Source organism: Monodon monoceros, unplaced genomic scaffold (genome assembly GCF_005190385.1).
Source record: "Monodon monoceros isolate NGI ecotype Baffin Bay Population unplaced genomic scaffold, NGI_Narwhal_1 Super_Scaffold_9, whole genome shotgun sequence".
Classification (NCBI taxonomy): Eukaryota; Metazoa; Chordata; class Mammalia; order Artiodactyla; family Monodontidae; genus Monodon; species Monodon monoceros.
The window spans coordinates 37,996,886-38,012,106 of NW_021703786.1; the positions used below are offsets into that span (position 1 = coordinate 37,996,886).

General features: G+C 62.2%; 1 protein-coding gene across 8 annotated transcripts in view; it reads left to right on the plus strand.

The window, feature by feature from the left end:
- Positions 1 to 15,221, plus strand: part of MPRIP (myosin phosphatase Rho interacting protein) — a 129,148-nt gene that overhangs the window by 80,262 nt on the left and 33,665 nt on the right. For 5 of the 8 annotated variants that reach the window (XR_003791900.1, XM_029211431.1, XM_029211430.1 and 2 more), the window contains 4 exons: positions 4,201 to 4,285; positions 9,367 to 9,592; positions 10,751 to 11,264; positions 14,784 to 14,925. Coding sequence is in view for 7 of the 8 variants with exons in the window: in XM_029211431.1 (XP_029067264.1) it covers positions 4,201 to 4,285; positions 9,367 to 9,592; positions 10,751 to 11,264; positions 14,784 to 14,925 (967 nt within the window). In the remaining variant the exon portion in view is untranslated. The remainder of the gene's footprint in view (positions 1 to 4,200; positions 4,286 to 9,366; positions 9,593 to 10,750; positions 11,265 to 14,783; positions 14,926 to 15,221) is intronic. The other 3 variants (XM_029211433.1, XM_029211436.1, XM_029211435.1) reach the window with 1 other exon arrangement.

The following is a 15,221-nucleotide window of genomic DNA, read 5'->3' on the forward strand; positions in this document are numbered from 1 at the left end:
CCCCGCAGCCTTTGCCCCCACCGCCCTGTCCCTCCTTGCTGAGCTGCTTGTCACCGCACGCCCCCTGCTGCCTCTCCCCAGCTCCTCGCCTTCGTTCCCGCCCTCCCCTCGGTCTGCAGTGACCCTCTGTCCCCAAAGCTGTGACGTCTCTGGGAAGCCCTCCCCTGCAATGCGTGTGGCTCCATCAGCTGGCGCTCATAAAGGGTGGGGCTTGTCCGAGTGGAGGAGGCCTGTGTCTCCGTCGTGTGCCCCGTGCCTGCCTATGGGAGTCACCGCAGGGTGACCGCACGCACTGCCTTCCTCAGCCGAGGGGAAGGGACAGAGTTCTGGGTCACCTGCTCCCCCAGCATGCCTTGGCAAGAGGCTTGGGGAAGCCCTAGGAAGTAGAGGGGCCCAGATTTTCAGGCAGCCAATAGGCCAGCGGGCTGAGCTCCGTGCTCTGAGCCCTGCCACATCTGCCTTCTGGGAGCCCTGCTCCTGGGGCACCTGCCACCAGTCCTGTGCACCCAGCCACACACGGTACGTGACACGGTTCGTGACAGCGAGCAGGTGCCCCGGCCCTGCCGGGAGCTTGGGTGCTGGGTCATGCAGAATCCCGTCGTCCTTTAAGGTGAAAATGAAAAAGTGAACCAGAGGGGTTGGGGGACTGGGCTGATTATTACAGCACAGAAGACAGGGAGTTAGAATGTCAGACACTTTGCTTTCAACAGATTGAAGGCTGCTGAGAGCCCTGGCCTGGGGTTCAGGGCTTCAGCTGCAGCCTGCCCAAGGCTGCTGAGTGAGAAAGTGAGAGTGTGGCCAGGAGACCCTGTTTTTGCTGAGGTGGGCATGGAGCGAGGCCAGACTCGTGCTGCCAAGGGGCTCAGAGGCCCCCTCCTGGGTGCCAGCTCACCCCAAGTCCTCTTCCCCTGGGCAGAGGCAGGTTTGCGTTTCTGACTCTAGGGCCTAACAGAAGGACCACTTTCACTGCTTCTCCTTAATCCTCATCTTAGAACCTTGTGGTTTAAGAGTGTAAAGGGTTTTACAAGCCCTCGTTCTGCGGTTGCGAGACTGAGGTCCAGGAAATGAAGGGAGCCTAATCACTCCAGGTGTGAGTGACAGCACGGAGCCATTTGCACGTCCTGGTTCACACTTGCTGCCATGGCCTTGTCTGGCAGGCACGCCTGGCCGAGGTTCCATTGCCCAACTGGATTCCTTGAGGAGATCTATTCCCCGCCACTTGGGAGCTGGGTCCTAGGGAGGGGTCTGGGTGATGGGAAAGGGGTGGATGGGAAAGGGGTGTCTGAGGTCCCCAGGACAACAGGGAGCATGTGAGCTGGGCCCATGTGAGCTGGGGCCCAGGTCAGTGATGTAGTGGCGTGCCATGTGGTCTCTGGCCTCTCTGATGGGACCCTCCGTCAGGCACTTGGCAGGGTCCTCGGCTCAGTCCCTGAGCCCCTTTCCCACGGTCACTCCTGTATGCATGTACAGGGCCTGCCATTCCTGTGCAGCGTGGGTAGACAAGGTCATTAGCGGGTGAGATACCAGCTGTGTGTCCTGGGGGTCCTGAGGCTGGAGCCTAGTGTTGTGGCTTGGTGGCAAATCCAGAGCCGGAGCCAGTTACCTGACACTCTTCCCCTCCCCTCATCCTGGGCTGGGCCTCGCTGCTTCCTGCCCAGTGCGAGGGCTCCTGCAACCCTGGGCAGCAGCTTCCTCGTCTTCCCCATCCACGGGGACATGGCCTCCTCAGGGAGTCGCCTGGGGCAGTGTGCCCTGGGGACAGACTGTGTCTGCATCTTCTCTCCCTCCTCTGCCCTGCCCTTGGCCTCCTGGGTCTGAGCGCCTGGCAAGGCTCCTTGCTGGGTAACCTCATCTGTGAGCTCTGGGGCCCCCACATGGGTCCCTAAAGAGGTGCTGACTTCAAGGGAGAGGAGTAGAGAACAGTCCCTTCTGCCTTCCTTCCGGGGTCTTCTCTGAATGGAGACCCCCGGACGGCCAGAGGCAGCCGCGTCTGTCCCAGAGCTGATGGCGAGAGTCTCTTTCCCTGTCCCCTCACAGCAGGAGGTGCCGCTCCACCTGGCTCTTCAGAGGAGGTGAGATTTGGCAGGAGTTGGCAAGGGGGCTCTTCAGTGCCTCTGGCGGGGCTGGGTCCCAGCTGCCCCTCCTCTCCATACCGCTGCCTTTGAGCTCTGCCCTCAGAGTTGAGGGGTCCCTCTACCGTGTCCCTGGCGCCCACATTCACCACCAGCCGCGTGTGTTCGTTCCCCGCACTCATCTCTTTCCTGGGTGTATTTTAACGTCTGTAACCCATCTGGGTAGCATCACACACTTCCTGCTGGGCTGCTGTGAGGAACCCCAGTACGGGGGACACGGCCCATTATCTGTGCCTGGACTGGGCATCCCCCAACCTCTGGCCACGGCACCGCTGAGTGGGACAGGCCGGGCCCACCCTCACCCTGCGCTCCATCCCTGAGTCTCCGGGGGCTCCACTTAGCAGCGTAGCCGCGGTGCAGATCTTCTCTCCTTTCCCGTGAGGCCCTGTCCTGCGAGGTGCACACGTTTGCCCAGCTCGTTAGTGTTGCCATTCAAGAGCGACTGGGCCAGCGTGCAGAGGCTCCGGGCACCCCGAAGGCTCTGCCCCTCCCTGCCATGGCCCCCGCTCCTGGGGCCCTGCGGGATGAGGTGACTTCGCTGAGCAGTCTCTCCTCCCCTCCCCTCCCTTCCCCGGTAAAGCTTGAAGAGGGGCCCTCTGCAGGCGTGGTTCCTTGGTGTGAACTTCCCAGAGGAAATTCAGCCCCCGTGGCAGGCTAGAAAGCAGGTCTCTTAACCCCACAAGCACGCGAACTCCTTAGGTTACCTGAAGGAAGGCCTTGGAGAGTGCTCGTCTGCTGCTGTGCAGATTCATCCGTGGCCTCCTTTCTTGCTTCGAGGACCGCAGGCACAGGACCTGTGCGTCAGGTCTGCACAGTGCAGGGATTGTTCATTCTCTCAGCAAACTGAGAATCCCCTGCTCTCTCTGGGCTAGGCCTCACCTCGGATGCTGGGATGCCCCACACCCAATCCTGCTCTCCCAGCTGACAGCTGTCAGCAGCACAACCAGCACAGCCCCCTAGGCTGTCCCAGAAGCCGGCTATGACCAGCCTCCATCCCGCCCCCCTCCCTCACAAATGAAAGAAGCACCTCTGAGAACTAAAGACCAGAGCCCTTCTCCTTGCCCCAGGCTTGGGGTGCCAGTCATCGCTGCAGCCAGGGCCCTGACCGTGCAGACCCTGCCTTGTACAGCAGCTCAGCCAGCGCCACCAGGTCGTCAGCCTAGGCTGGCAGCAGGCCCAACACGGACCCTGGGGTTCTGGGAAGAAGTGGCCCAGTGTCTCCTGCAGTACCTTCCCCCGTGGAGAAAGCACTGGGGCTGCCCTTCGCCACCACACCTCCTTCTTTCCCCTTCCTCCAACCTTCCCAGCTATTACGAAGCTCCAGTGAGGCAAGCAGTGGTCATGTCACGGCCTAATCCAGCCCCTGGCGTCAGAGACCAGGAGACAGAAGCCCAGAGGCCTGGGAGCCACCTGGGGTCATGGTTTGGGGGTGGCAGAGCCAGATCTGAATCCAAGCCTCCTGCCTCAGTCCCTGTTCTTCCCACGCTCCCCTGTGGCCTTCCCTGCTGCTGGTCCAGCATGTGGGCCCTGGTATGGGTCCCTGGACAGGGTCCCTGGGCAGCTCTGCTGAGCCTTCCCCAAAACCGAGGTGCCCAGCGCCCTCCCTGTGCAAGTCGGGCCCAGAGGTGAGCGAATGAGTCTGGGAGGTCAGATGCGCAGCCCCCTGAAGTGACCCGCTGTGGGGAAGTTCAGTAGCAGAGTCCCGGGTTCCTTCCTCGAGTGGAGTCCAGGCCCCAGAGAAAAGTCAGTGGTAGAAACAGTGCCGAGTCCCTGCCAGGGGCCTGCGGTCAGGCCTCCTGCCGCACCAGCGTGGAGCCCGCCCCATCTCCAGGCCTGAAGGGCCTCCCCGCCTGCGCTGTGGTCATTGGGGGGTCAGCGCCTGGGAGTGGCCTCGGCTCAGTCTGTGCTCGTCCCGGCTGTGCTGCTGGGTTTCCTGCCCCGGCAGTGACAGCTCTAATCTGATTGGTGCTCTGCCTTGCTCTGGTGCCTGGAGGCTGGGTGGGCACTGGCGGGGTCCTGGTCCCTGAGAGCAGGGTCTGACTGGCGCTCCCCCCTCCTCTTTCCCCAGCTGGCTGGAGATGCTCATGGTCTATCCCAGGACCAACAAGCAGAACCAGAAGAAGAAGCGGAAGGTGGAGCCCCCCACACCACAGGTGAGGGCGGGGCTGCCAGCTGGCATCCCCTTGGTGGAGCTGGGGCAAAGAGAGTGCGCCCTAGGAGCTTGGGGGGCTTCAGTACCCAGCCTACAATAGGGCGCAAGGGAAAGGGGTCACGTCAGGGGTGAGGTGGCCATCAGCCCTGGGGTCCCTTCCTTCCTTCTGTTGGTCTGTGAGCTGTGCACTCCTCTCCGAGCCACAAGGCGGGACCCCTACTGGGAGGGGGTGGCCTGCTGTGGAGCTGCCCCCAGAGGCACCCATCCTGCAGGCAGGGGTTCGCAGCGGTAGCACAGTGCGTGTCCCTCCCCCTGACCGTCCTGCCAGCTGCTGGGGAGCCAGGAGCATGCCGGGAGAGATGATTCTGCAGACAGCAGGCTGAACAGGGGGGCTGGGCAAGGGGGTCCTAGAGTGTCCCAGCCAAGTGAGGGGGGCTCTTGAGGGACCCCACTTCTGCTCTGGGCTGACCGTAAATGGAAAACACTGGCACTGGCCTTGATTTTGCGCCTCTGCCTCAGATCCCATGAGACCAGAGTGGGAGGCGGCTGGGGTGGTCCCACCAGGTCCAGCCCTTCCCTCCCTGGCTGGCCTGCAGGGGCTCAGGGCACTGGAGGGATTCAGGGACTCAGTGAGCTGATTTGCAAAATGGGCCTGTTGAAGTCTAGTTCTCGGCTACCCATGTGTGTGGAAGGAAGTACTGGGCCCGTCCTTGGTGCTCAGTGCAGTTGACCCTGGAACAACATGGGCTTGAGCTCTGTGGGCCCACTTTATGTGGGTTGTTTTCAATAGTAAATCCTGCAGGACTACACGGTCCGCGGTTGGTGGGAGCCGCGGACATGGAGGAACCGTGGATACAGAGAGCCGACTCTTAAGTCGTGCTGGATATTTGACCGCTCAGAGGGGGCAGCGCTCCAACCGCTGCTTGTTCAAAGGGCCAACTGTACATGTGATTCCCTTCCTCTCTGCCCCAAACTTTCCTGTTACTCGGTTGTCTTGTCTTGCCTGATTGAGCCTCACAGCATCCCTGAGAGTGGACAGGATGGTGATCGGGGGTCCCGTGAGCATCTCACAAGCCCCAGAGCCTGACAGCCCTCCCGTGGAGAACGTGGCTACCCTCTGGGGATCATCAGTCCCTGCTGGCTCCTCTGGGCTTCCCTGAGTGACAGAGGTCTGGGCAGGAGAGGGAGGTGTGTGCTGGCCCGGTCCCCTTTCTCCTGCACGCCCCCTCAGACTCCCCTGGCCACGCCTGCCCTGGGCTGCTGCACAGGCCCTCCTGCTGATGGAGTGTGGCCCCGGCCTGCTCTCAGCCGATGGTCCTTGTCTGCCCTCTGCCCACCCTCCCCGAAGGGTCACAGGCCAGCATCCCCTTGGAAGGTAGTGTCCCTGGCAGGAAGTTGGCAAAATGGAATTGCACTCGTTCCTAGAGACGGAAAGTGGAGCTTCCTGCTGGGGAACAGCAGACACACAGGCAAATCCCCCAAAGCTTCCTGATTTGAGAGAAAACCCCAGGCGGAATAAGGGTGTTTAGAGTTCCATCGCGTTTCCATAGCAATGCCTTGGAAACAGTGTTGGAGCAGAGCTCCTGCCTCCAAATAAGGCAAATACACATACAGAAGGCACTTTCTACCAGGCCGGGGAATTTGGTTGTGTCCCTGCTTCCCAGTTGTCCCTTCCCCTGTGACATCCTCTCCCCGCAAATGCTGCTTCACATTTTGGGTTGGTAGCAGGAGCCATGTGATTGCAGGGTGGGGAGATCACCCTCTTCCCCGAGGGTCTCTTAGAGCCCAGGGTACTGAGGTCCCAGCCTCCTCTGCTCGACCTACGGCAGGCAGGGTGTCTCTTCCTTCTGCCCTGGCTCCCCTGAGCATCCCATTCAAGGCTGCTGATTTTTGGAAGCTGTGAGCCTTCATCAGGGACAACCCCCTGTCAGTCAGTCTCGTGGAGGGCTGTGGGGCCTGTCCAGAGGAGACTTGGGTCCGGGGGGCGGGGGAGGGTCTCTGGGCAGGCCTCCCCTCCGCAGCCCAAGATGGAGCTGTGGGAAAGGTCTAATGCCTTAGGGGCCCCCGTAGAGACAAGAACCCAAGACCCCATACCTAGCCTTTTTCTCATGGCCCCGGAGTTTGGGATCAAACCAGCTGGGGGCTGGAGGTGTCCCTTCGCTGCACCCCACGCTCTAGGAACTCAGGCGGGCAGGGGAGCCCAGGGTCCTGTTTCGAGGAGGGTGTCGAGGCATTTGGGAGCTGGGGCCTTGGAGCGTGCAGGCACCCCTCAGGCAGGAGGGGGGATGAGGATCGGGCTGTGGGGGAGAGCAGACGTCCTCTCTGCCGGGGGCGGGGGTCCCAGCAGAGCCCAGCGCAGTGGGGGAGACAGGCTGGCCCTGACCAGAGTCTCCGAAGCTGGAGCCTGAGAGGCACAGGCTCCCAGGAGCTGCTGCTTGCTCAGCCTGTTTGAGGAAAGACTTCCTGGTAACGAGGTGCCTAGAGAGGAGGAGTGATCATCCACTCAGGGTGTAACCAGCGGCCCTTACCTCCGTCTCCCCAAAGCCCAGAGCTGGGACTCGGGTGAGGCCAGGAGCCATGTGTCTCCCAGCCCCGTGTGCAGGCCAGGGGCTGGATCCTCTGTCTCCTTACCTGCTCAGGCTCTTGGCCCTTGCTTCTTGGCGTTTCTTCAAAGACCCATAAAACAGCAGACCTTTCTCCGTGAGTGAGGCCCCACGTCAGGTCCAGGGCCCAGCCCACCTCAGGCCCATATATGTGTTGTCAGCTGCCACCTCTTCTCAGGTATCTTATTTTCCACTTGGGTGCTTGCTGCCGTACCCACTCCGGGTCAGGACCCTCCTTCTCACTGGGTCCCTGCTCAGTTTCCATGCCCTGGAGGTAGAAAGCAAGGCTTTCTGTGAAACCCCCTCCAGAGGAGCCTGCTTAGCATGTGGAGGCTTCAGAGGCCCCTTGACTGGGGCCTGCCTTCCTGCCCTGCTTCCTCTTTCGTCTCTGCTTTGAAAACCCTTTCTGAGCAGCCAAACAGCACAGACTTTATTATGGCACTGACAGCCCTGGACGTGCAGCTGTCCCGACCACACAGAGACAGCACCTGGGAGCCTGGGCTTCCCCTCCTTCCTCTCGCACAGGCACCAGGGATCTGTGTTGGCGTGAGCCCCAGCACCCTCCCTCCTGTGATGGTGACAGCATGGGGAGTGGGGGTGGTGCCATGTGGCCCTGGCCCAGCCCCTGCGAAGTCTGCTGTCCACCCAGCTGTGCTGGAGAGAAGCGACTTTACTTAGAAACCAGCCCCTCTCCTGCAAGCCACGGTGGCTTTGTTCCTGCTGCCACACTGCCCTCCTGTCCCTGCTGACTCGGTGAGGCTTGGCATAGAGGCAGGAGAAAGCAGGGCTACCAAAAGGAGAAAAAAAGCTCCCTGTGGGCCTTGGCCGCCGTCCAGAGAACCCCAGGGCCCTTGTTCTCTGGGGTGAGTCCCCAGAAGTGGGAGCCTGGGAGGGATCTGTGGGTGCAACCAGCCCTGTGCAGGTTGGGGGCCCAGGCCCAGGAGGCAGGTCTGGGAGCGCTTGGTGCTGGGAAACGTGTTCCTTAAGCTCCCAGTCACTGCCCCTTGCCTGTCAGGCCTGGAATTTCCTCTGCCTCTTGAGGATCCTTGCAAGCCCACCCCCTACCCAGTGCTGGGCTCACCCCGGGCATCAGAGAGGGGTATGCATGTGCCAGGGTAATACACTCATGGCGTGGGGCTGAGAGCACTGGCAGGAAGGCCCTTCCATCATGGGCACAGCGCCGCCCCTCCCCCTCAACCCTTTTTGGCGGCCTCTGTCTCCCTTGGTTGTCTCCCTTGGTCCAGCCTCCCCTCCACAGAGGGGACAGATGCACCGAGCAAGGTCTTCAGGTCACCCCCGCCCAGCTCTGCAGGAGGAATCTCAGCGCCACCCTGGACCCAGCAGAGCCACACCCAGCCTCTGAGCACAAACCTCAGGTTGTTGGGAGGGGGCAGGGCAGCGGCACCCAGAACGGCTTCTGCTTAGGAAAGCGTCGCCGCTGGGGTGTGGAGCAGGGTCCCCAGGGCCAGGCTTCCTCGGGTCATTGGAGCTGGTTCTGTTTTAGTCTCAGGAAACTGTCAGAAACCACACCATGTTCTTCCAAGTCCACTTCTTCCGTGGTGGGTCAGAGCTCTCGGGAATCTCCAGCTGGGGAGTCAGGTCTGCTAATGGCTCTGCCTGAATGGGCGGTCAGGTGTATCCTGGGTCTGTGGGAAGAGTCATCCTGGCTTTATCCCATCCCAGGAAGCCTGAGATCCTTGCAGAGCTAAGGAAACTTTGGATCTGGTGAAATGCCTGTCTCTCACTTTGGGACACAGAGTGCCTGGGCTTCTTGGTGGCTCCTCAGGGGTGCCCATACAACGTGAAGCCCCCTCTTGGGCCCTTCTCCTGCTCCCGGGGTGCCTGGTGGTGGAAAGTGCTCAGAGCCCCACTCTGCCTCTTACTGGCCGGGCAAGCGTGGGCTGCCGCCTCCTCTCAGCCCAGGCATCCTCCCCTGCGGGGTGGTTGGTGAGGGCTGGAGGGTGCGGCGCCCCGAGAGCCCAGCAGGTGGTCCCTGTGTTTTGGGGAAAGACAGCTGAGATGTGCCTCTTTTCTGGGGGCACCCAGAGCCATCCTGCTGGCAGCCCCTCAGCAGCAGGCACCCCAGTGCCCTGGGTGGGCAGGGACTCGGGCCCAGGGCCTGAGCAGGTGCCACAGGGTGGCGGGGGTCCCAGCCCTGCCCTGTCTGGGCTCTAGGCTTGCAGTGTGGAGTTACGGTTCTGTGTGCTCTGGCCTTGGACTCTGTGTCTGGCTAAGTACCTCTCGCACAAATGCTTCTCCCTTGGGGCAGCACCAGCTCTGGCCTGGGTTCCCACCTGGGGTGCTAGCTGGGGCTGCAGAAGAGAAAAAGCTTCCAGCCCAACCAGGACATCTCTGTTCTGAGCCTTCCCTTCTGGCATTCTGGGCCTCTGACATGGTGTAGTTGACCTTGGTAGCCAGGTACCCGGGCAGCTCAGACCGTGTGCTCCTAGGCCCGCACGGACACCGCTCTCCCCTGCAGGAGCCAGGGCCGGCCAAGATGGCTGTCACCAGCAGCAGCAGCAGCAGCAGCAGCAGCATCCCCAGTGCTGAGAAGGTTCCCACCACCAAGTCCACACTCTGGCAGGAAGAAATGAGGGCCAAGGACCAGCCCGATGGGAGCAGCCCGAGTCCAGCTCAGAGTCCCAGCCAGAGCCAGCCTCCTGTGGCCGGCACCCTGAGGGAGCCAGGGCTGGAGAGCAGAGATGGTAAGTGGTGGCCGGGCTGGCCCTCGGGCCCACCTGTCCTGGTGCCCCAGCTGGAAGCACTAGAATGGGCCTCCCGACAGAGCTGGTTCTGGGACTCGGGGCCTCTGAGCCGATCGTGAGCCCCAGGCCTCAGGCTCCCTCACCTTGTGTCCATCAGCCCCGGGCTGGGCCTGGCCTGGTGTGGGACCTGGGTCGCTGGCCTCCAGCCATTGCCCTGCCCCTCCCCTGTACCTCTTTTAGTCCTACCTGTAAAGGAGGAAGACAGCACCTGCTCTGTGAGCCCCAGGCAGGTGTCGTGAGAGTCAGGATGCTCTGTAACGAGGTCTGTGTACAAGGGGGCCTCTGGTTCCTGTGTCTCATGGCTGCTTCGTCTTCAAGTCCCCGTTATCTCTGGAAGCCCACTGTGTCCTGAGAGCAGCAGCAGTGAGGGCTGTCTTGTCCTGCTCTGTCCCATTCTGCCCAGGCGCCTGGGTGAAGCAGGGGAAGAGGATGCTGGGGAGGAAATCGTTGGCATGACTGCGCTTCTCCACCTAGCACTTGGAGTTGCCTGAGCAGAAGCGGGGCGGCAGCCTCAGCCTCCCTCGTCCAGGCCCTAGAGGGCTCTGCACGAGACAGGCTGGCTTTGCCCTTTACACCTGTCCAGGCCACTAGAGGCGCATGGACAGTTGGGACCCAGCTCGTTCAGGTGAAATGCATCTTGTACGGGCTCTGGGCAGAAGGTCCCTCAGCCCTCCCCAGGCAGCACACGCCCATCCACATCCAGAACCGTTCACTCCTCTCACTCCTGCCAAGGTGCTTCTCTGCCCGTCCCTCCAAAAATGTACTAAAAGGTTGCGTGGCTAGTTGGCCCCTGGATTCCTCCTTGATGTTCGGTAGGAAGTAGTTGTTGCTGGGACGTCTCTCCTGGGAGAATCCTGCTTTCCCAGTGGAGCCCCCAGTCTAGAAGCTCAGGGAGCCCCTGACAGTCTGTCAGCGGCAGCCCGGTAGGGAGAGGCAGATAAGGGTAAGTTCCTCTCCTGGGGCTCTGCCCTGGGGGGGCCACGCCAGCCTCTGGAGGTGGGAGGTAGAGAGGTGGCCTGTTTGGATCCGCGTGCCTTCTTGGAAAGTCCTCAACCAGAGGTGGCAGCCGGCCCAGCATGTCTCCTGCCCCTCTTCCAGAGGAGAGCACCTCGAGCAGCGAGCGTGTGGACTGTGGCCGCAAGGTCCGGGTGGAGAGCGGCTACTTCTCCCTGGAGAAGACGAAGCAGGACGCGAAGGCCGAGGAGCAGCCGCTGCCGCCGCCGCTCTCCCCGCCCAGCCCCGGCACTCCCACCAACAGGTACAGTGGCTCCGGCCCGCCCTCCCGGGAGCTTGGCCGTCCCCTTCCTCCCCCAGGTCCTCAGCCCTCTGGCCGAACCGTCTGCAGTGGCTCCTTCGGCTCCCTGGACACAGCCAGCCGGCCCCCTACCCACGTGGACTCCGGCAGCGCTGGGGGGCGGGGTGCAGAGAGACCGGGGCGCGCCTCTGCCTTTAAAGCCAGCAGGCAGTATGCCACCCTGGCCGACGTCCCTAAGGCCATCAGGATCAGCCACCGAGAAGCTTTCCAGGTGGAGAGAAGGCGGCTGGAGCGTAGGACTCGGGCCCGAAGCCCTGGCAGGGAAGAGGTGGCCCGTCTGTTTGGCAACGAGCGGAGGTAAGGGCGGTGGGGGGGGCGACTGGAGGGCCATGTGCTCGCAAACGTGGGTGCACACTCTCCCACCCTTGCAGCCCCTGCCGTGCACTCACACATTCTCTTAGACACACACCCACCTGTGCACCCTCACGTGCATTCCATCACGTTCTCGTACACCCTCACACACTTTGTTACATGTTTCCTCCCCGTGCCCCCCCCCCCCCCCCACACACCCACACACACACACACACACACACACACACACACACACACACACACACACACACACACACACACACGAGTGCCTGGGGAGAGACAGGGTTTGGAGATGGGCCAGGGCTGGTGGAGGTGTGGGACTTGACTGTGGTCTGAGGGTAGGAGGCCCCTTCCCTCGTTCCCCCGGAGAGTGGGAGGCAAGATCTTGCAAGGTTCCGTCTCGGAGGCTCCAGGCCCAGGCCCGGCCCAGAGCGCCCCAGTGCCCCTGCCAGTAGGAGCTTCCACTCCTGAGTCTATAAATGGAGCGTCTGCCCAGCAAGAGGGTTCGCACCCAGCTGCGTGGGCTGCTGGCGGGATGTGAACCTCTCGAAACGATTCATATTCTGGAAAAAGAAAATCCATAGTTTTCATTACATTTCCAAAGAAGTTGTTTTCTAAGAAAGAGGTTCAGACCCAAGTTCCACAAGTGTCTGTGGAGTGTCCTGCTGCCGCCCTCCCCCTGCCCAAGCCCAGCTCAGAGTTGGGGCGAGCTATGGGGACAGACTGGGTGGCCCTGGGCTCCCCCTCGAGGGGTTGGCTGGGAGCAGGTTGCTTTGCTCTTCTGCTCCCTTGCTTCTTAGCACCACCTGCTCTCCCAAGTGTGCCCTCCAGCACTAAGAAGAGAGAGAAGGAAACAAGGTGCCTCAGTGCTGGGGAGGGGGAAGCTGACCTGTACTGGGGGGTGCCCTCCAGTGTCTGTCCGCCTGGTTCATTAGTAACCTTGAGAGATGTATGACCACCCTGGTATACAGGGGCAGAGGCGGGGGCGCAGAAGCAGGGCGGCTCCTCACGGGAACTGCCTGGGACAGCAGAGCCGCAACATAAACCCCAGGCCGGACCTGGGAACGGGAGGGCCCTGCTGCCAGGATGGACCCGGGACAGGGCCGAGGCTGTCCTGAGCGCACTTAAGTATAAGTGAATGGACTTGCCAGATGTAGGCGGCCAGTCTTCTTGCTGCATCCTGGAGGCCCCCGAGCGGGCAGCCACACCCTGGTTTGGCGGGGACCAAAGAATTAACATTCAGCGTACCTGCTTGGCTTGGAGTTCCCCTCTCAGCTAGCAGCCCAGGCTACACGGCATCTCTGAGGCTTTGCTTCCGCCTGCTCTTTGCTACCACGGGGATGTGCTTCCACCTGGTGCAGGCTGCCCTGGGGCCCCTCCGCGCTGCATCCTAACACTGTCACGTCACTTTCCTCCTGACCCCTCATGACATCTGACGGCTGCTGTCACTCTCCGAGGCCTGCTCTCTGGTCCTGAGTAGCCGCCCCTCCCAGTGCTGGATTGGATTCCTGTCTCTGGTGATGTAGAACAGAACCCCACATTGGCAGGACGCCGGCCACAGCTACCCAGAGTGGCAGCTGCCCGGGAGCCCGACTGGGGGACCTCAGGGGTGGGTTTCCTGACGAGCCCTGGCCCGGAAGTAATCCTTCTCGGATGGCGAACTGCTGCCGACTGAGCGTGGGGGGCCCTGGCCCTGGTTGAACTGCTGGTGACTGACCCCAGAACCAGCTGCCGGCGGTCCTGTCTGCGCCTTGGCTGGCAGCCTGGAGAGGTCGGGTTCCGTCCCATCCCTGGCCCACCTGGGAGGCCTTTGCTGTCAGGCCTGCAGGGCTTCAATGGACCCAAGTTTCAAAGGCCCCACTTGGCAGAGTCAACCGTGGCTGACTCCCTGGCAGGTGCCGCCGCCCTGTCCGCTCCTCTGACCCCCTCGCGGCCATGGCCGGCTCGCAGCATGCGATTCGCCTGTGCCTTGCCGGGCGCTGCTCCTCAAGGCCTTCCTGGGGCTTTCTGGTCCCGGGGTCAGTTGGAAGAGCTCTCGTTCTGCATGTGGCAGCACCGAGGCCTGTGAGCGGGCCTGGAGTGTCCTCTAAACCCGGCAGGTCGGTTGAGGACAGGCCACCTCAGCCGCCCGGCCAGTCCGAGCACCCGCGAGAGCTCCCCGTGGTTCCCAGGCCCTCCCGCCGCCCCAGCTTCCTGCGCTCGCTCGCTCCCCTGCTGCCCCCTCGGCCACACTGCTGCTGGCCCCGCAGGCTGCCTGCGGACAGCTCTGTCCTTGGAGGAGACTCCGCGGGAGCTGAGAGCGCCGCAGGCCCTGGCTTCACAGGGAGCCGGGTCCCCAGGAGTTCTGCCTTCCTGAGGAAGAAGCCCTGAGAGCCACCTGTACTGTGCGCCTCCCGAGGGCGAGCTGGTCTCCGGGGCCTCGGGATGGGGGCCGGTTCCCCCACTTCCTCATGGAGTTAGACTTTAGGCTTCTGGGCCCAGCGGCCCTTCACTAGGTGGCCTCGACTCTGCTGCTCGTCCAGATGCAAGGACAGCCCTCCGTGTGAGGCGATCTCGGGGCGCCTGCCTGGGCGGCATCTCTGGGAGGACAGGCCTCTGGCCGGAGACACGCGGGCAGCCCCCGAGGGCGTGTCCCCCATGCGGCTGCTCGCGGCTCCTCACTGGTCGCGCTCCTCAGTGATCACCTCGGGTTTTTGCTACTTTAACTCTTTGAATAATTTTGATTTACCATGATTTGATTTTTACAAGCAGTCCTTTTCTGTTTATTCATTCTCCAGCCTTATTTTCTTTCAGGTCTTGCCCCTCTCCACCTCCTCCTGCTGTGTCGCTGTGTGACGTTACTCGCCCCTCCTCCGCCTGCTTCGCTCCCATCTCAGCTCCGTCTCCAGCCGTAGATGGCCTGACGATGCCGCCCGCCCTTTCACACGAAATCAACTTGCTTTGTTTTTAATTTGGGTTTTGATTCTTTTTACTGTTGGCAGAAACAATGTTAATTCGTGGGTCTTTTTCTTGCTAAATTTTGGATGCCCTGGGGTGGGGGCCGCATCAGACCTGCGAGGAATGTGATGAGGACGGGGCCCTCCGAGGTGCTGGCTGCCTTCTGATGCGTCTGGCTCAGGAGAGGGTGCCGAGCGCTGAGCGTGTGACTGCCGAGTTCGTCAGCACGGCAGAGCGACAGAGCGTGCGGGGACTCCAGTGTGGGGGCTGGGAGGCAGAGGGCAAGGAAGCGTCTGGTGGAAGGGAACGGCCTTGCCCATGAACTGCTGGCAGCCCCCCAAAAGGCCCCCCTCAGCGGAGGTGGGAGAGGGCGCAGGGGTGTCCGAGGCGAGCTGGCTGAGCGAGCGGTGTGCACTGCCGGGGCCCTGCGCGAGGGCAGCCCGGAAGCTGGGGTGAGCCAGGCGTGGGGTGTTGGCTGCGGGAGCCCCTCCGAGACTCCGGACCACGTCCCCTCAGGCTCTGGGGGACCCTGTCTCCCCCTCAGCCGCCTCATGCTCTCTCTTGCAGGAGGTCCCAGGTAATAGAGAAATTTGAGGCCTTGGACATCGAGAAGGCAGAGCACATGGAGACCAACGTGTCAGCCGGGTCCTCGCTGTCCAGCGACACTCGCCAGGGCCGGAGCGAGAAGAGGGCCTTCCCCCGGAAGCGGGTGAGCGTTCGGGCTCCGGGGCGGCGGGGGCAGGGTCAGCACGAGGCCCCCACACCCACCGAGGCCCCACTCACACCCGGACGCTCTTCTGCCCGGCCTCCCGCTCGCATCTCCTGGTTCTCTCTCGGGTCTCTCATCTCCTTCCCCATTGAGTGGACGTCTTGAGGGTGAGGCCTGTCTTCTGCGTCTTCCTCTCGGAACTCCGTCCAGCTCTCGTGAGCCTTTTTTTTGGTCCCAGGTCGTAACCAGAGCCAGTCTCTTCCTCTCTGAGGCAGTCGGGCCGCGAGGCTGAATAC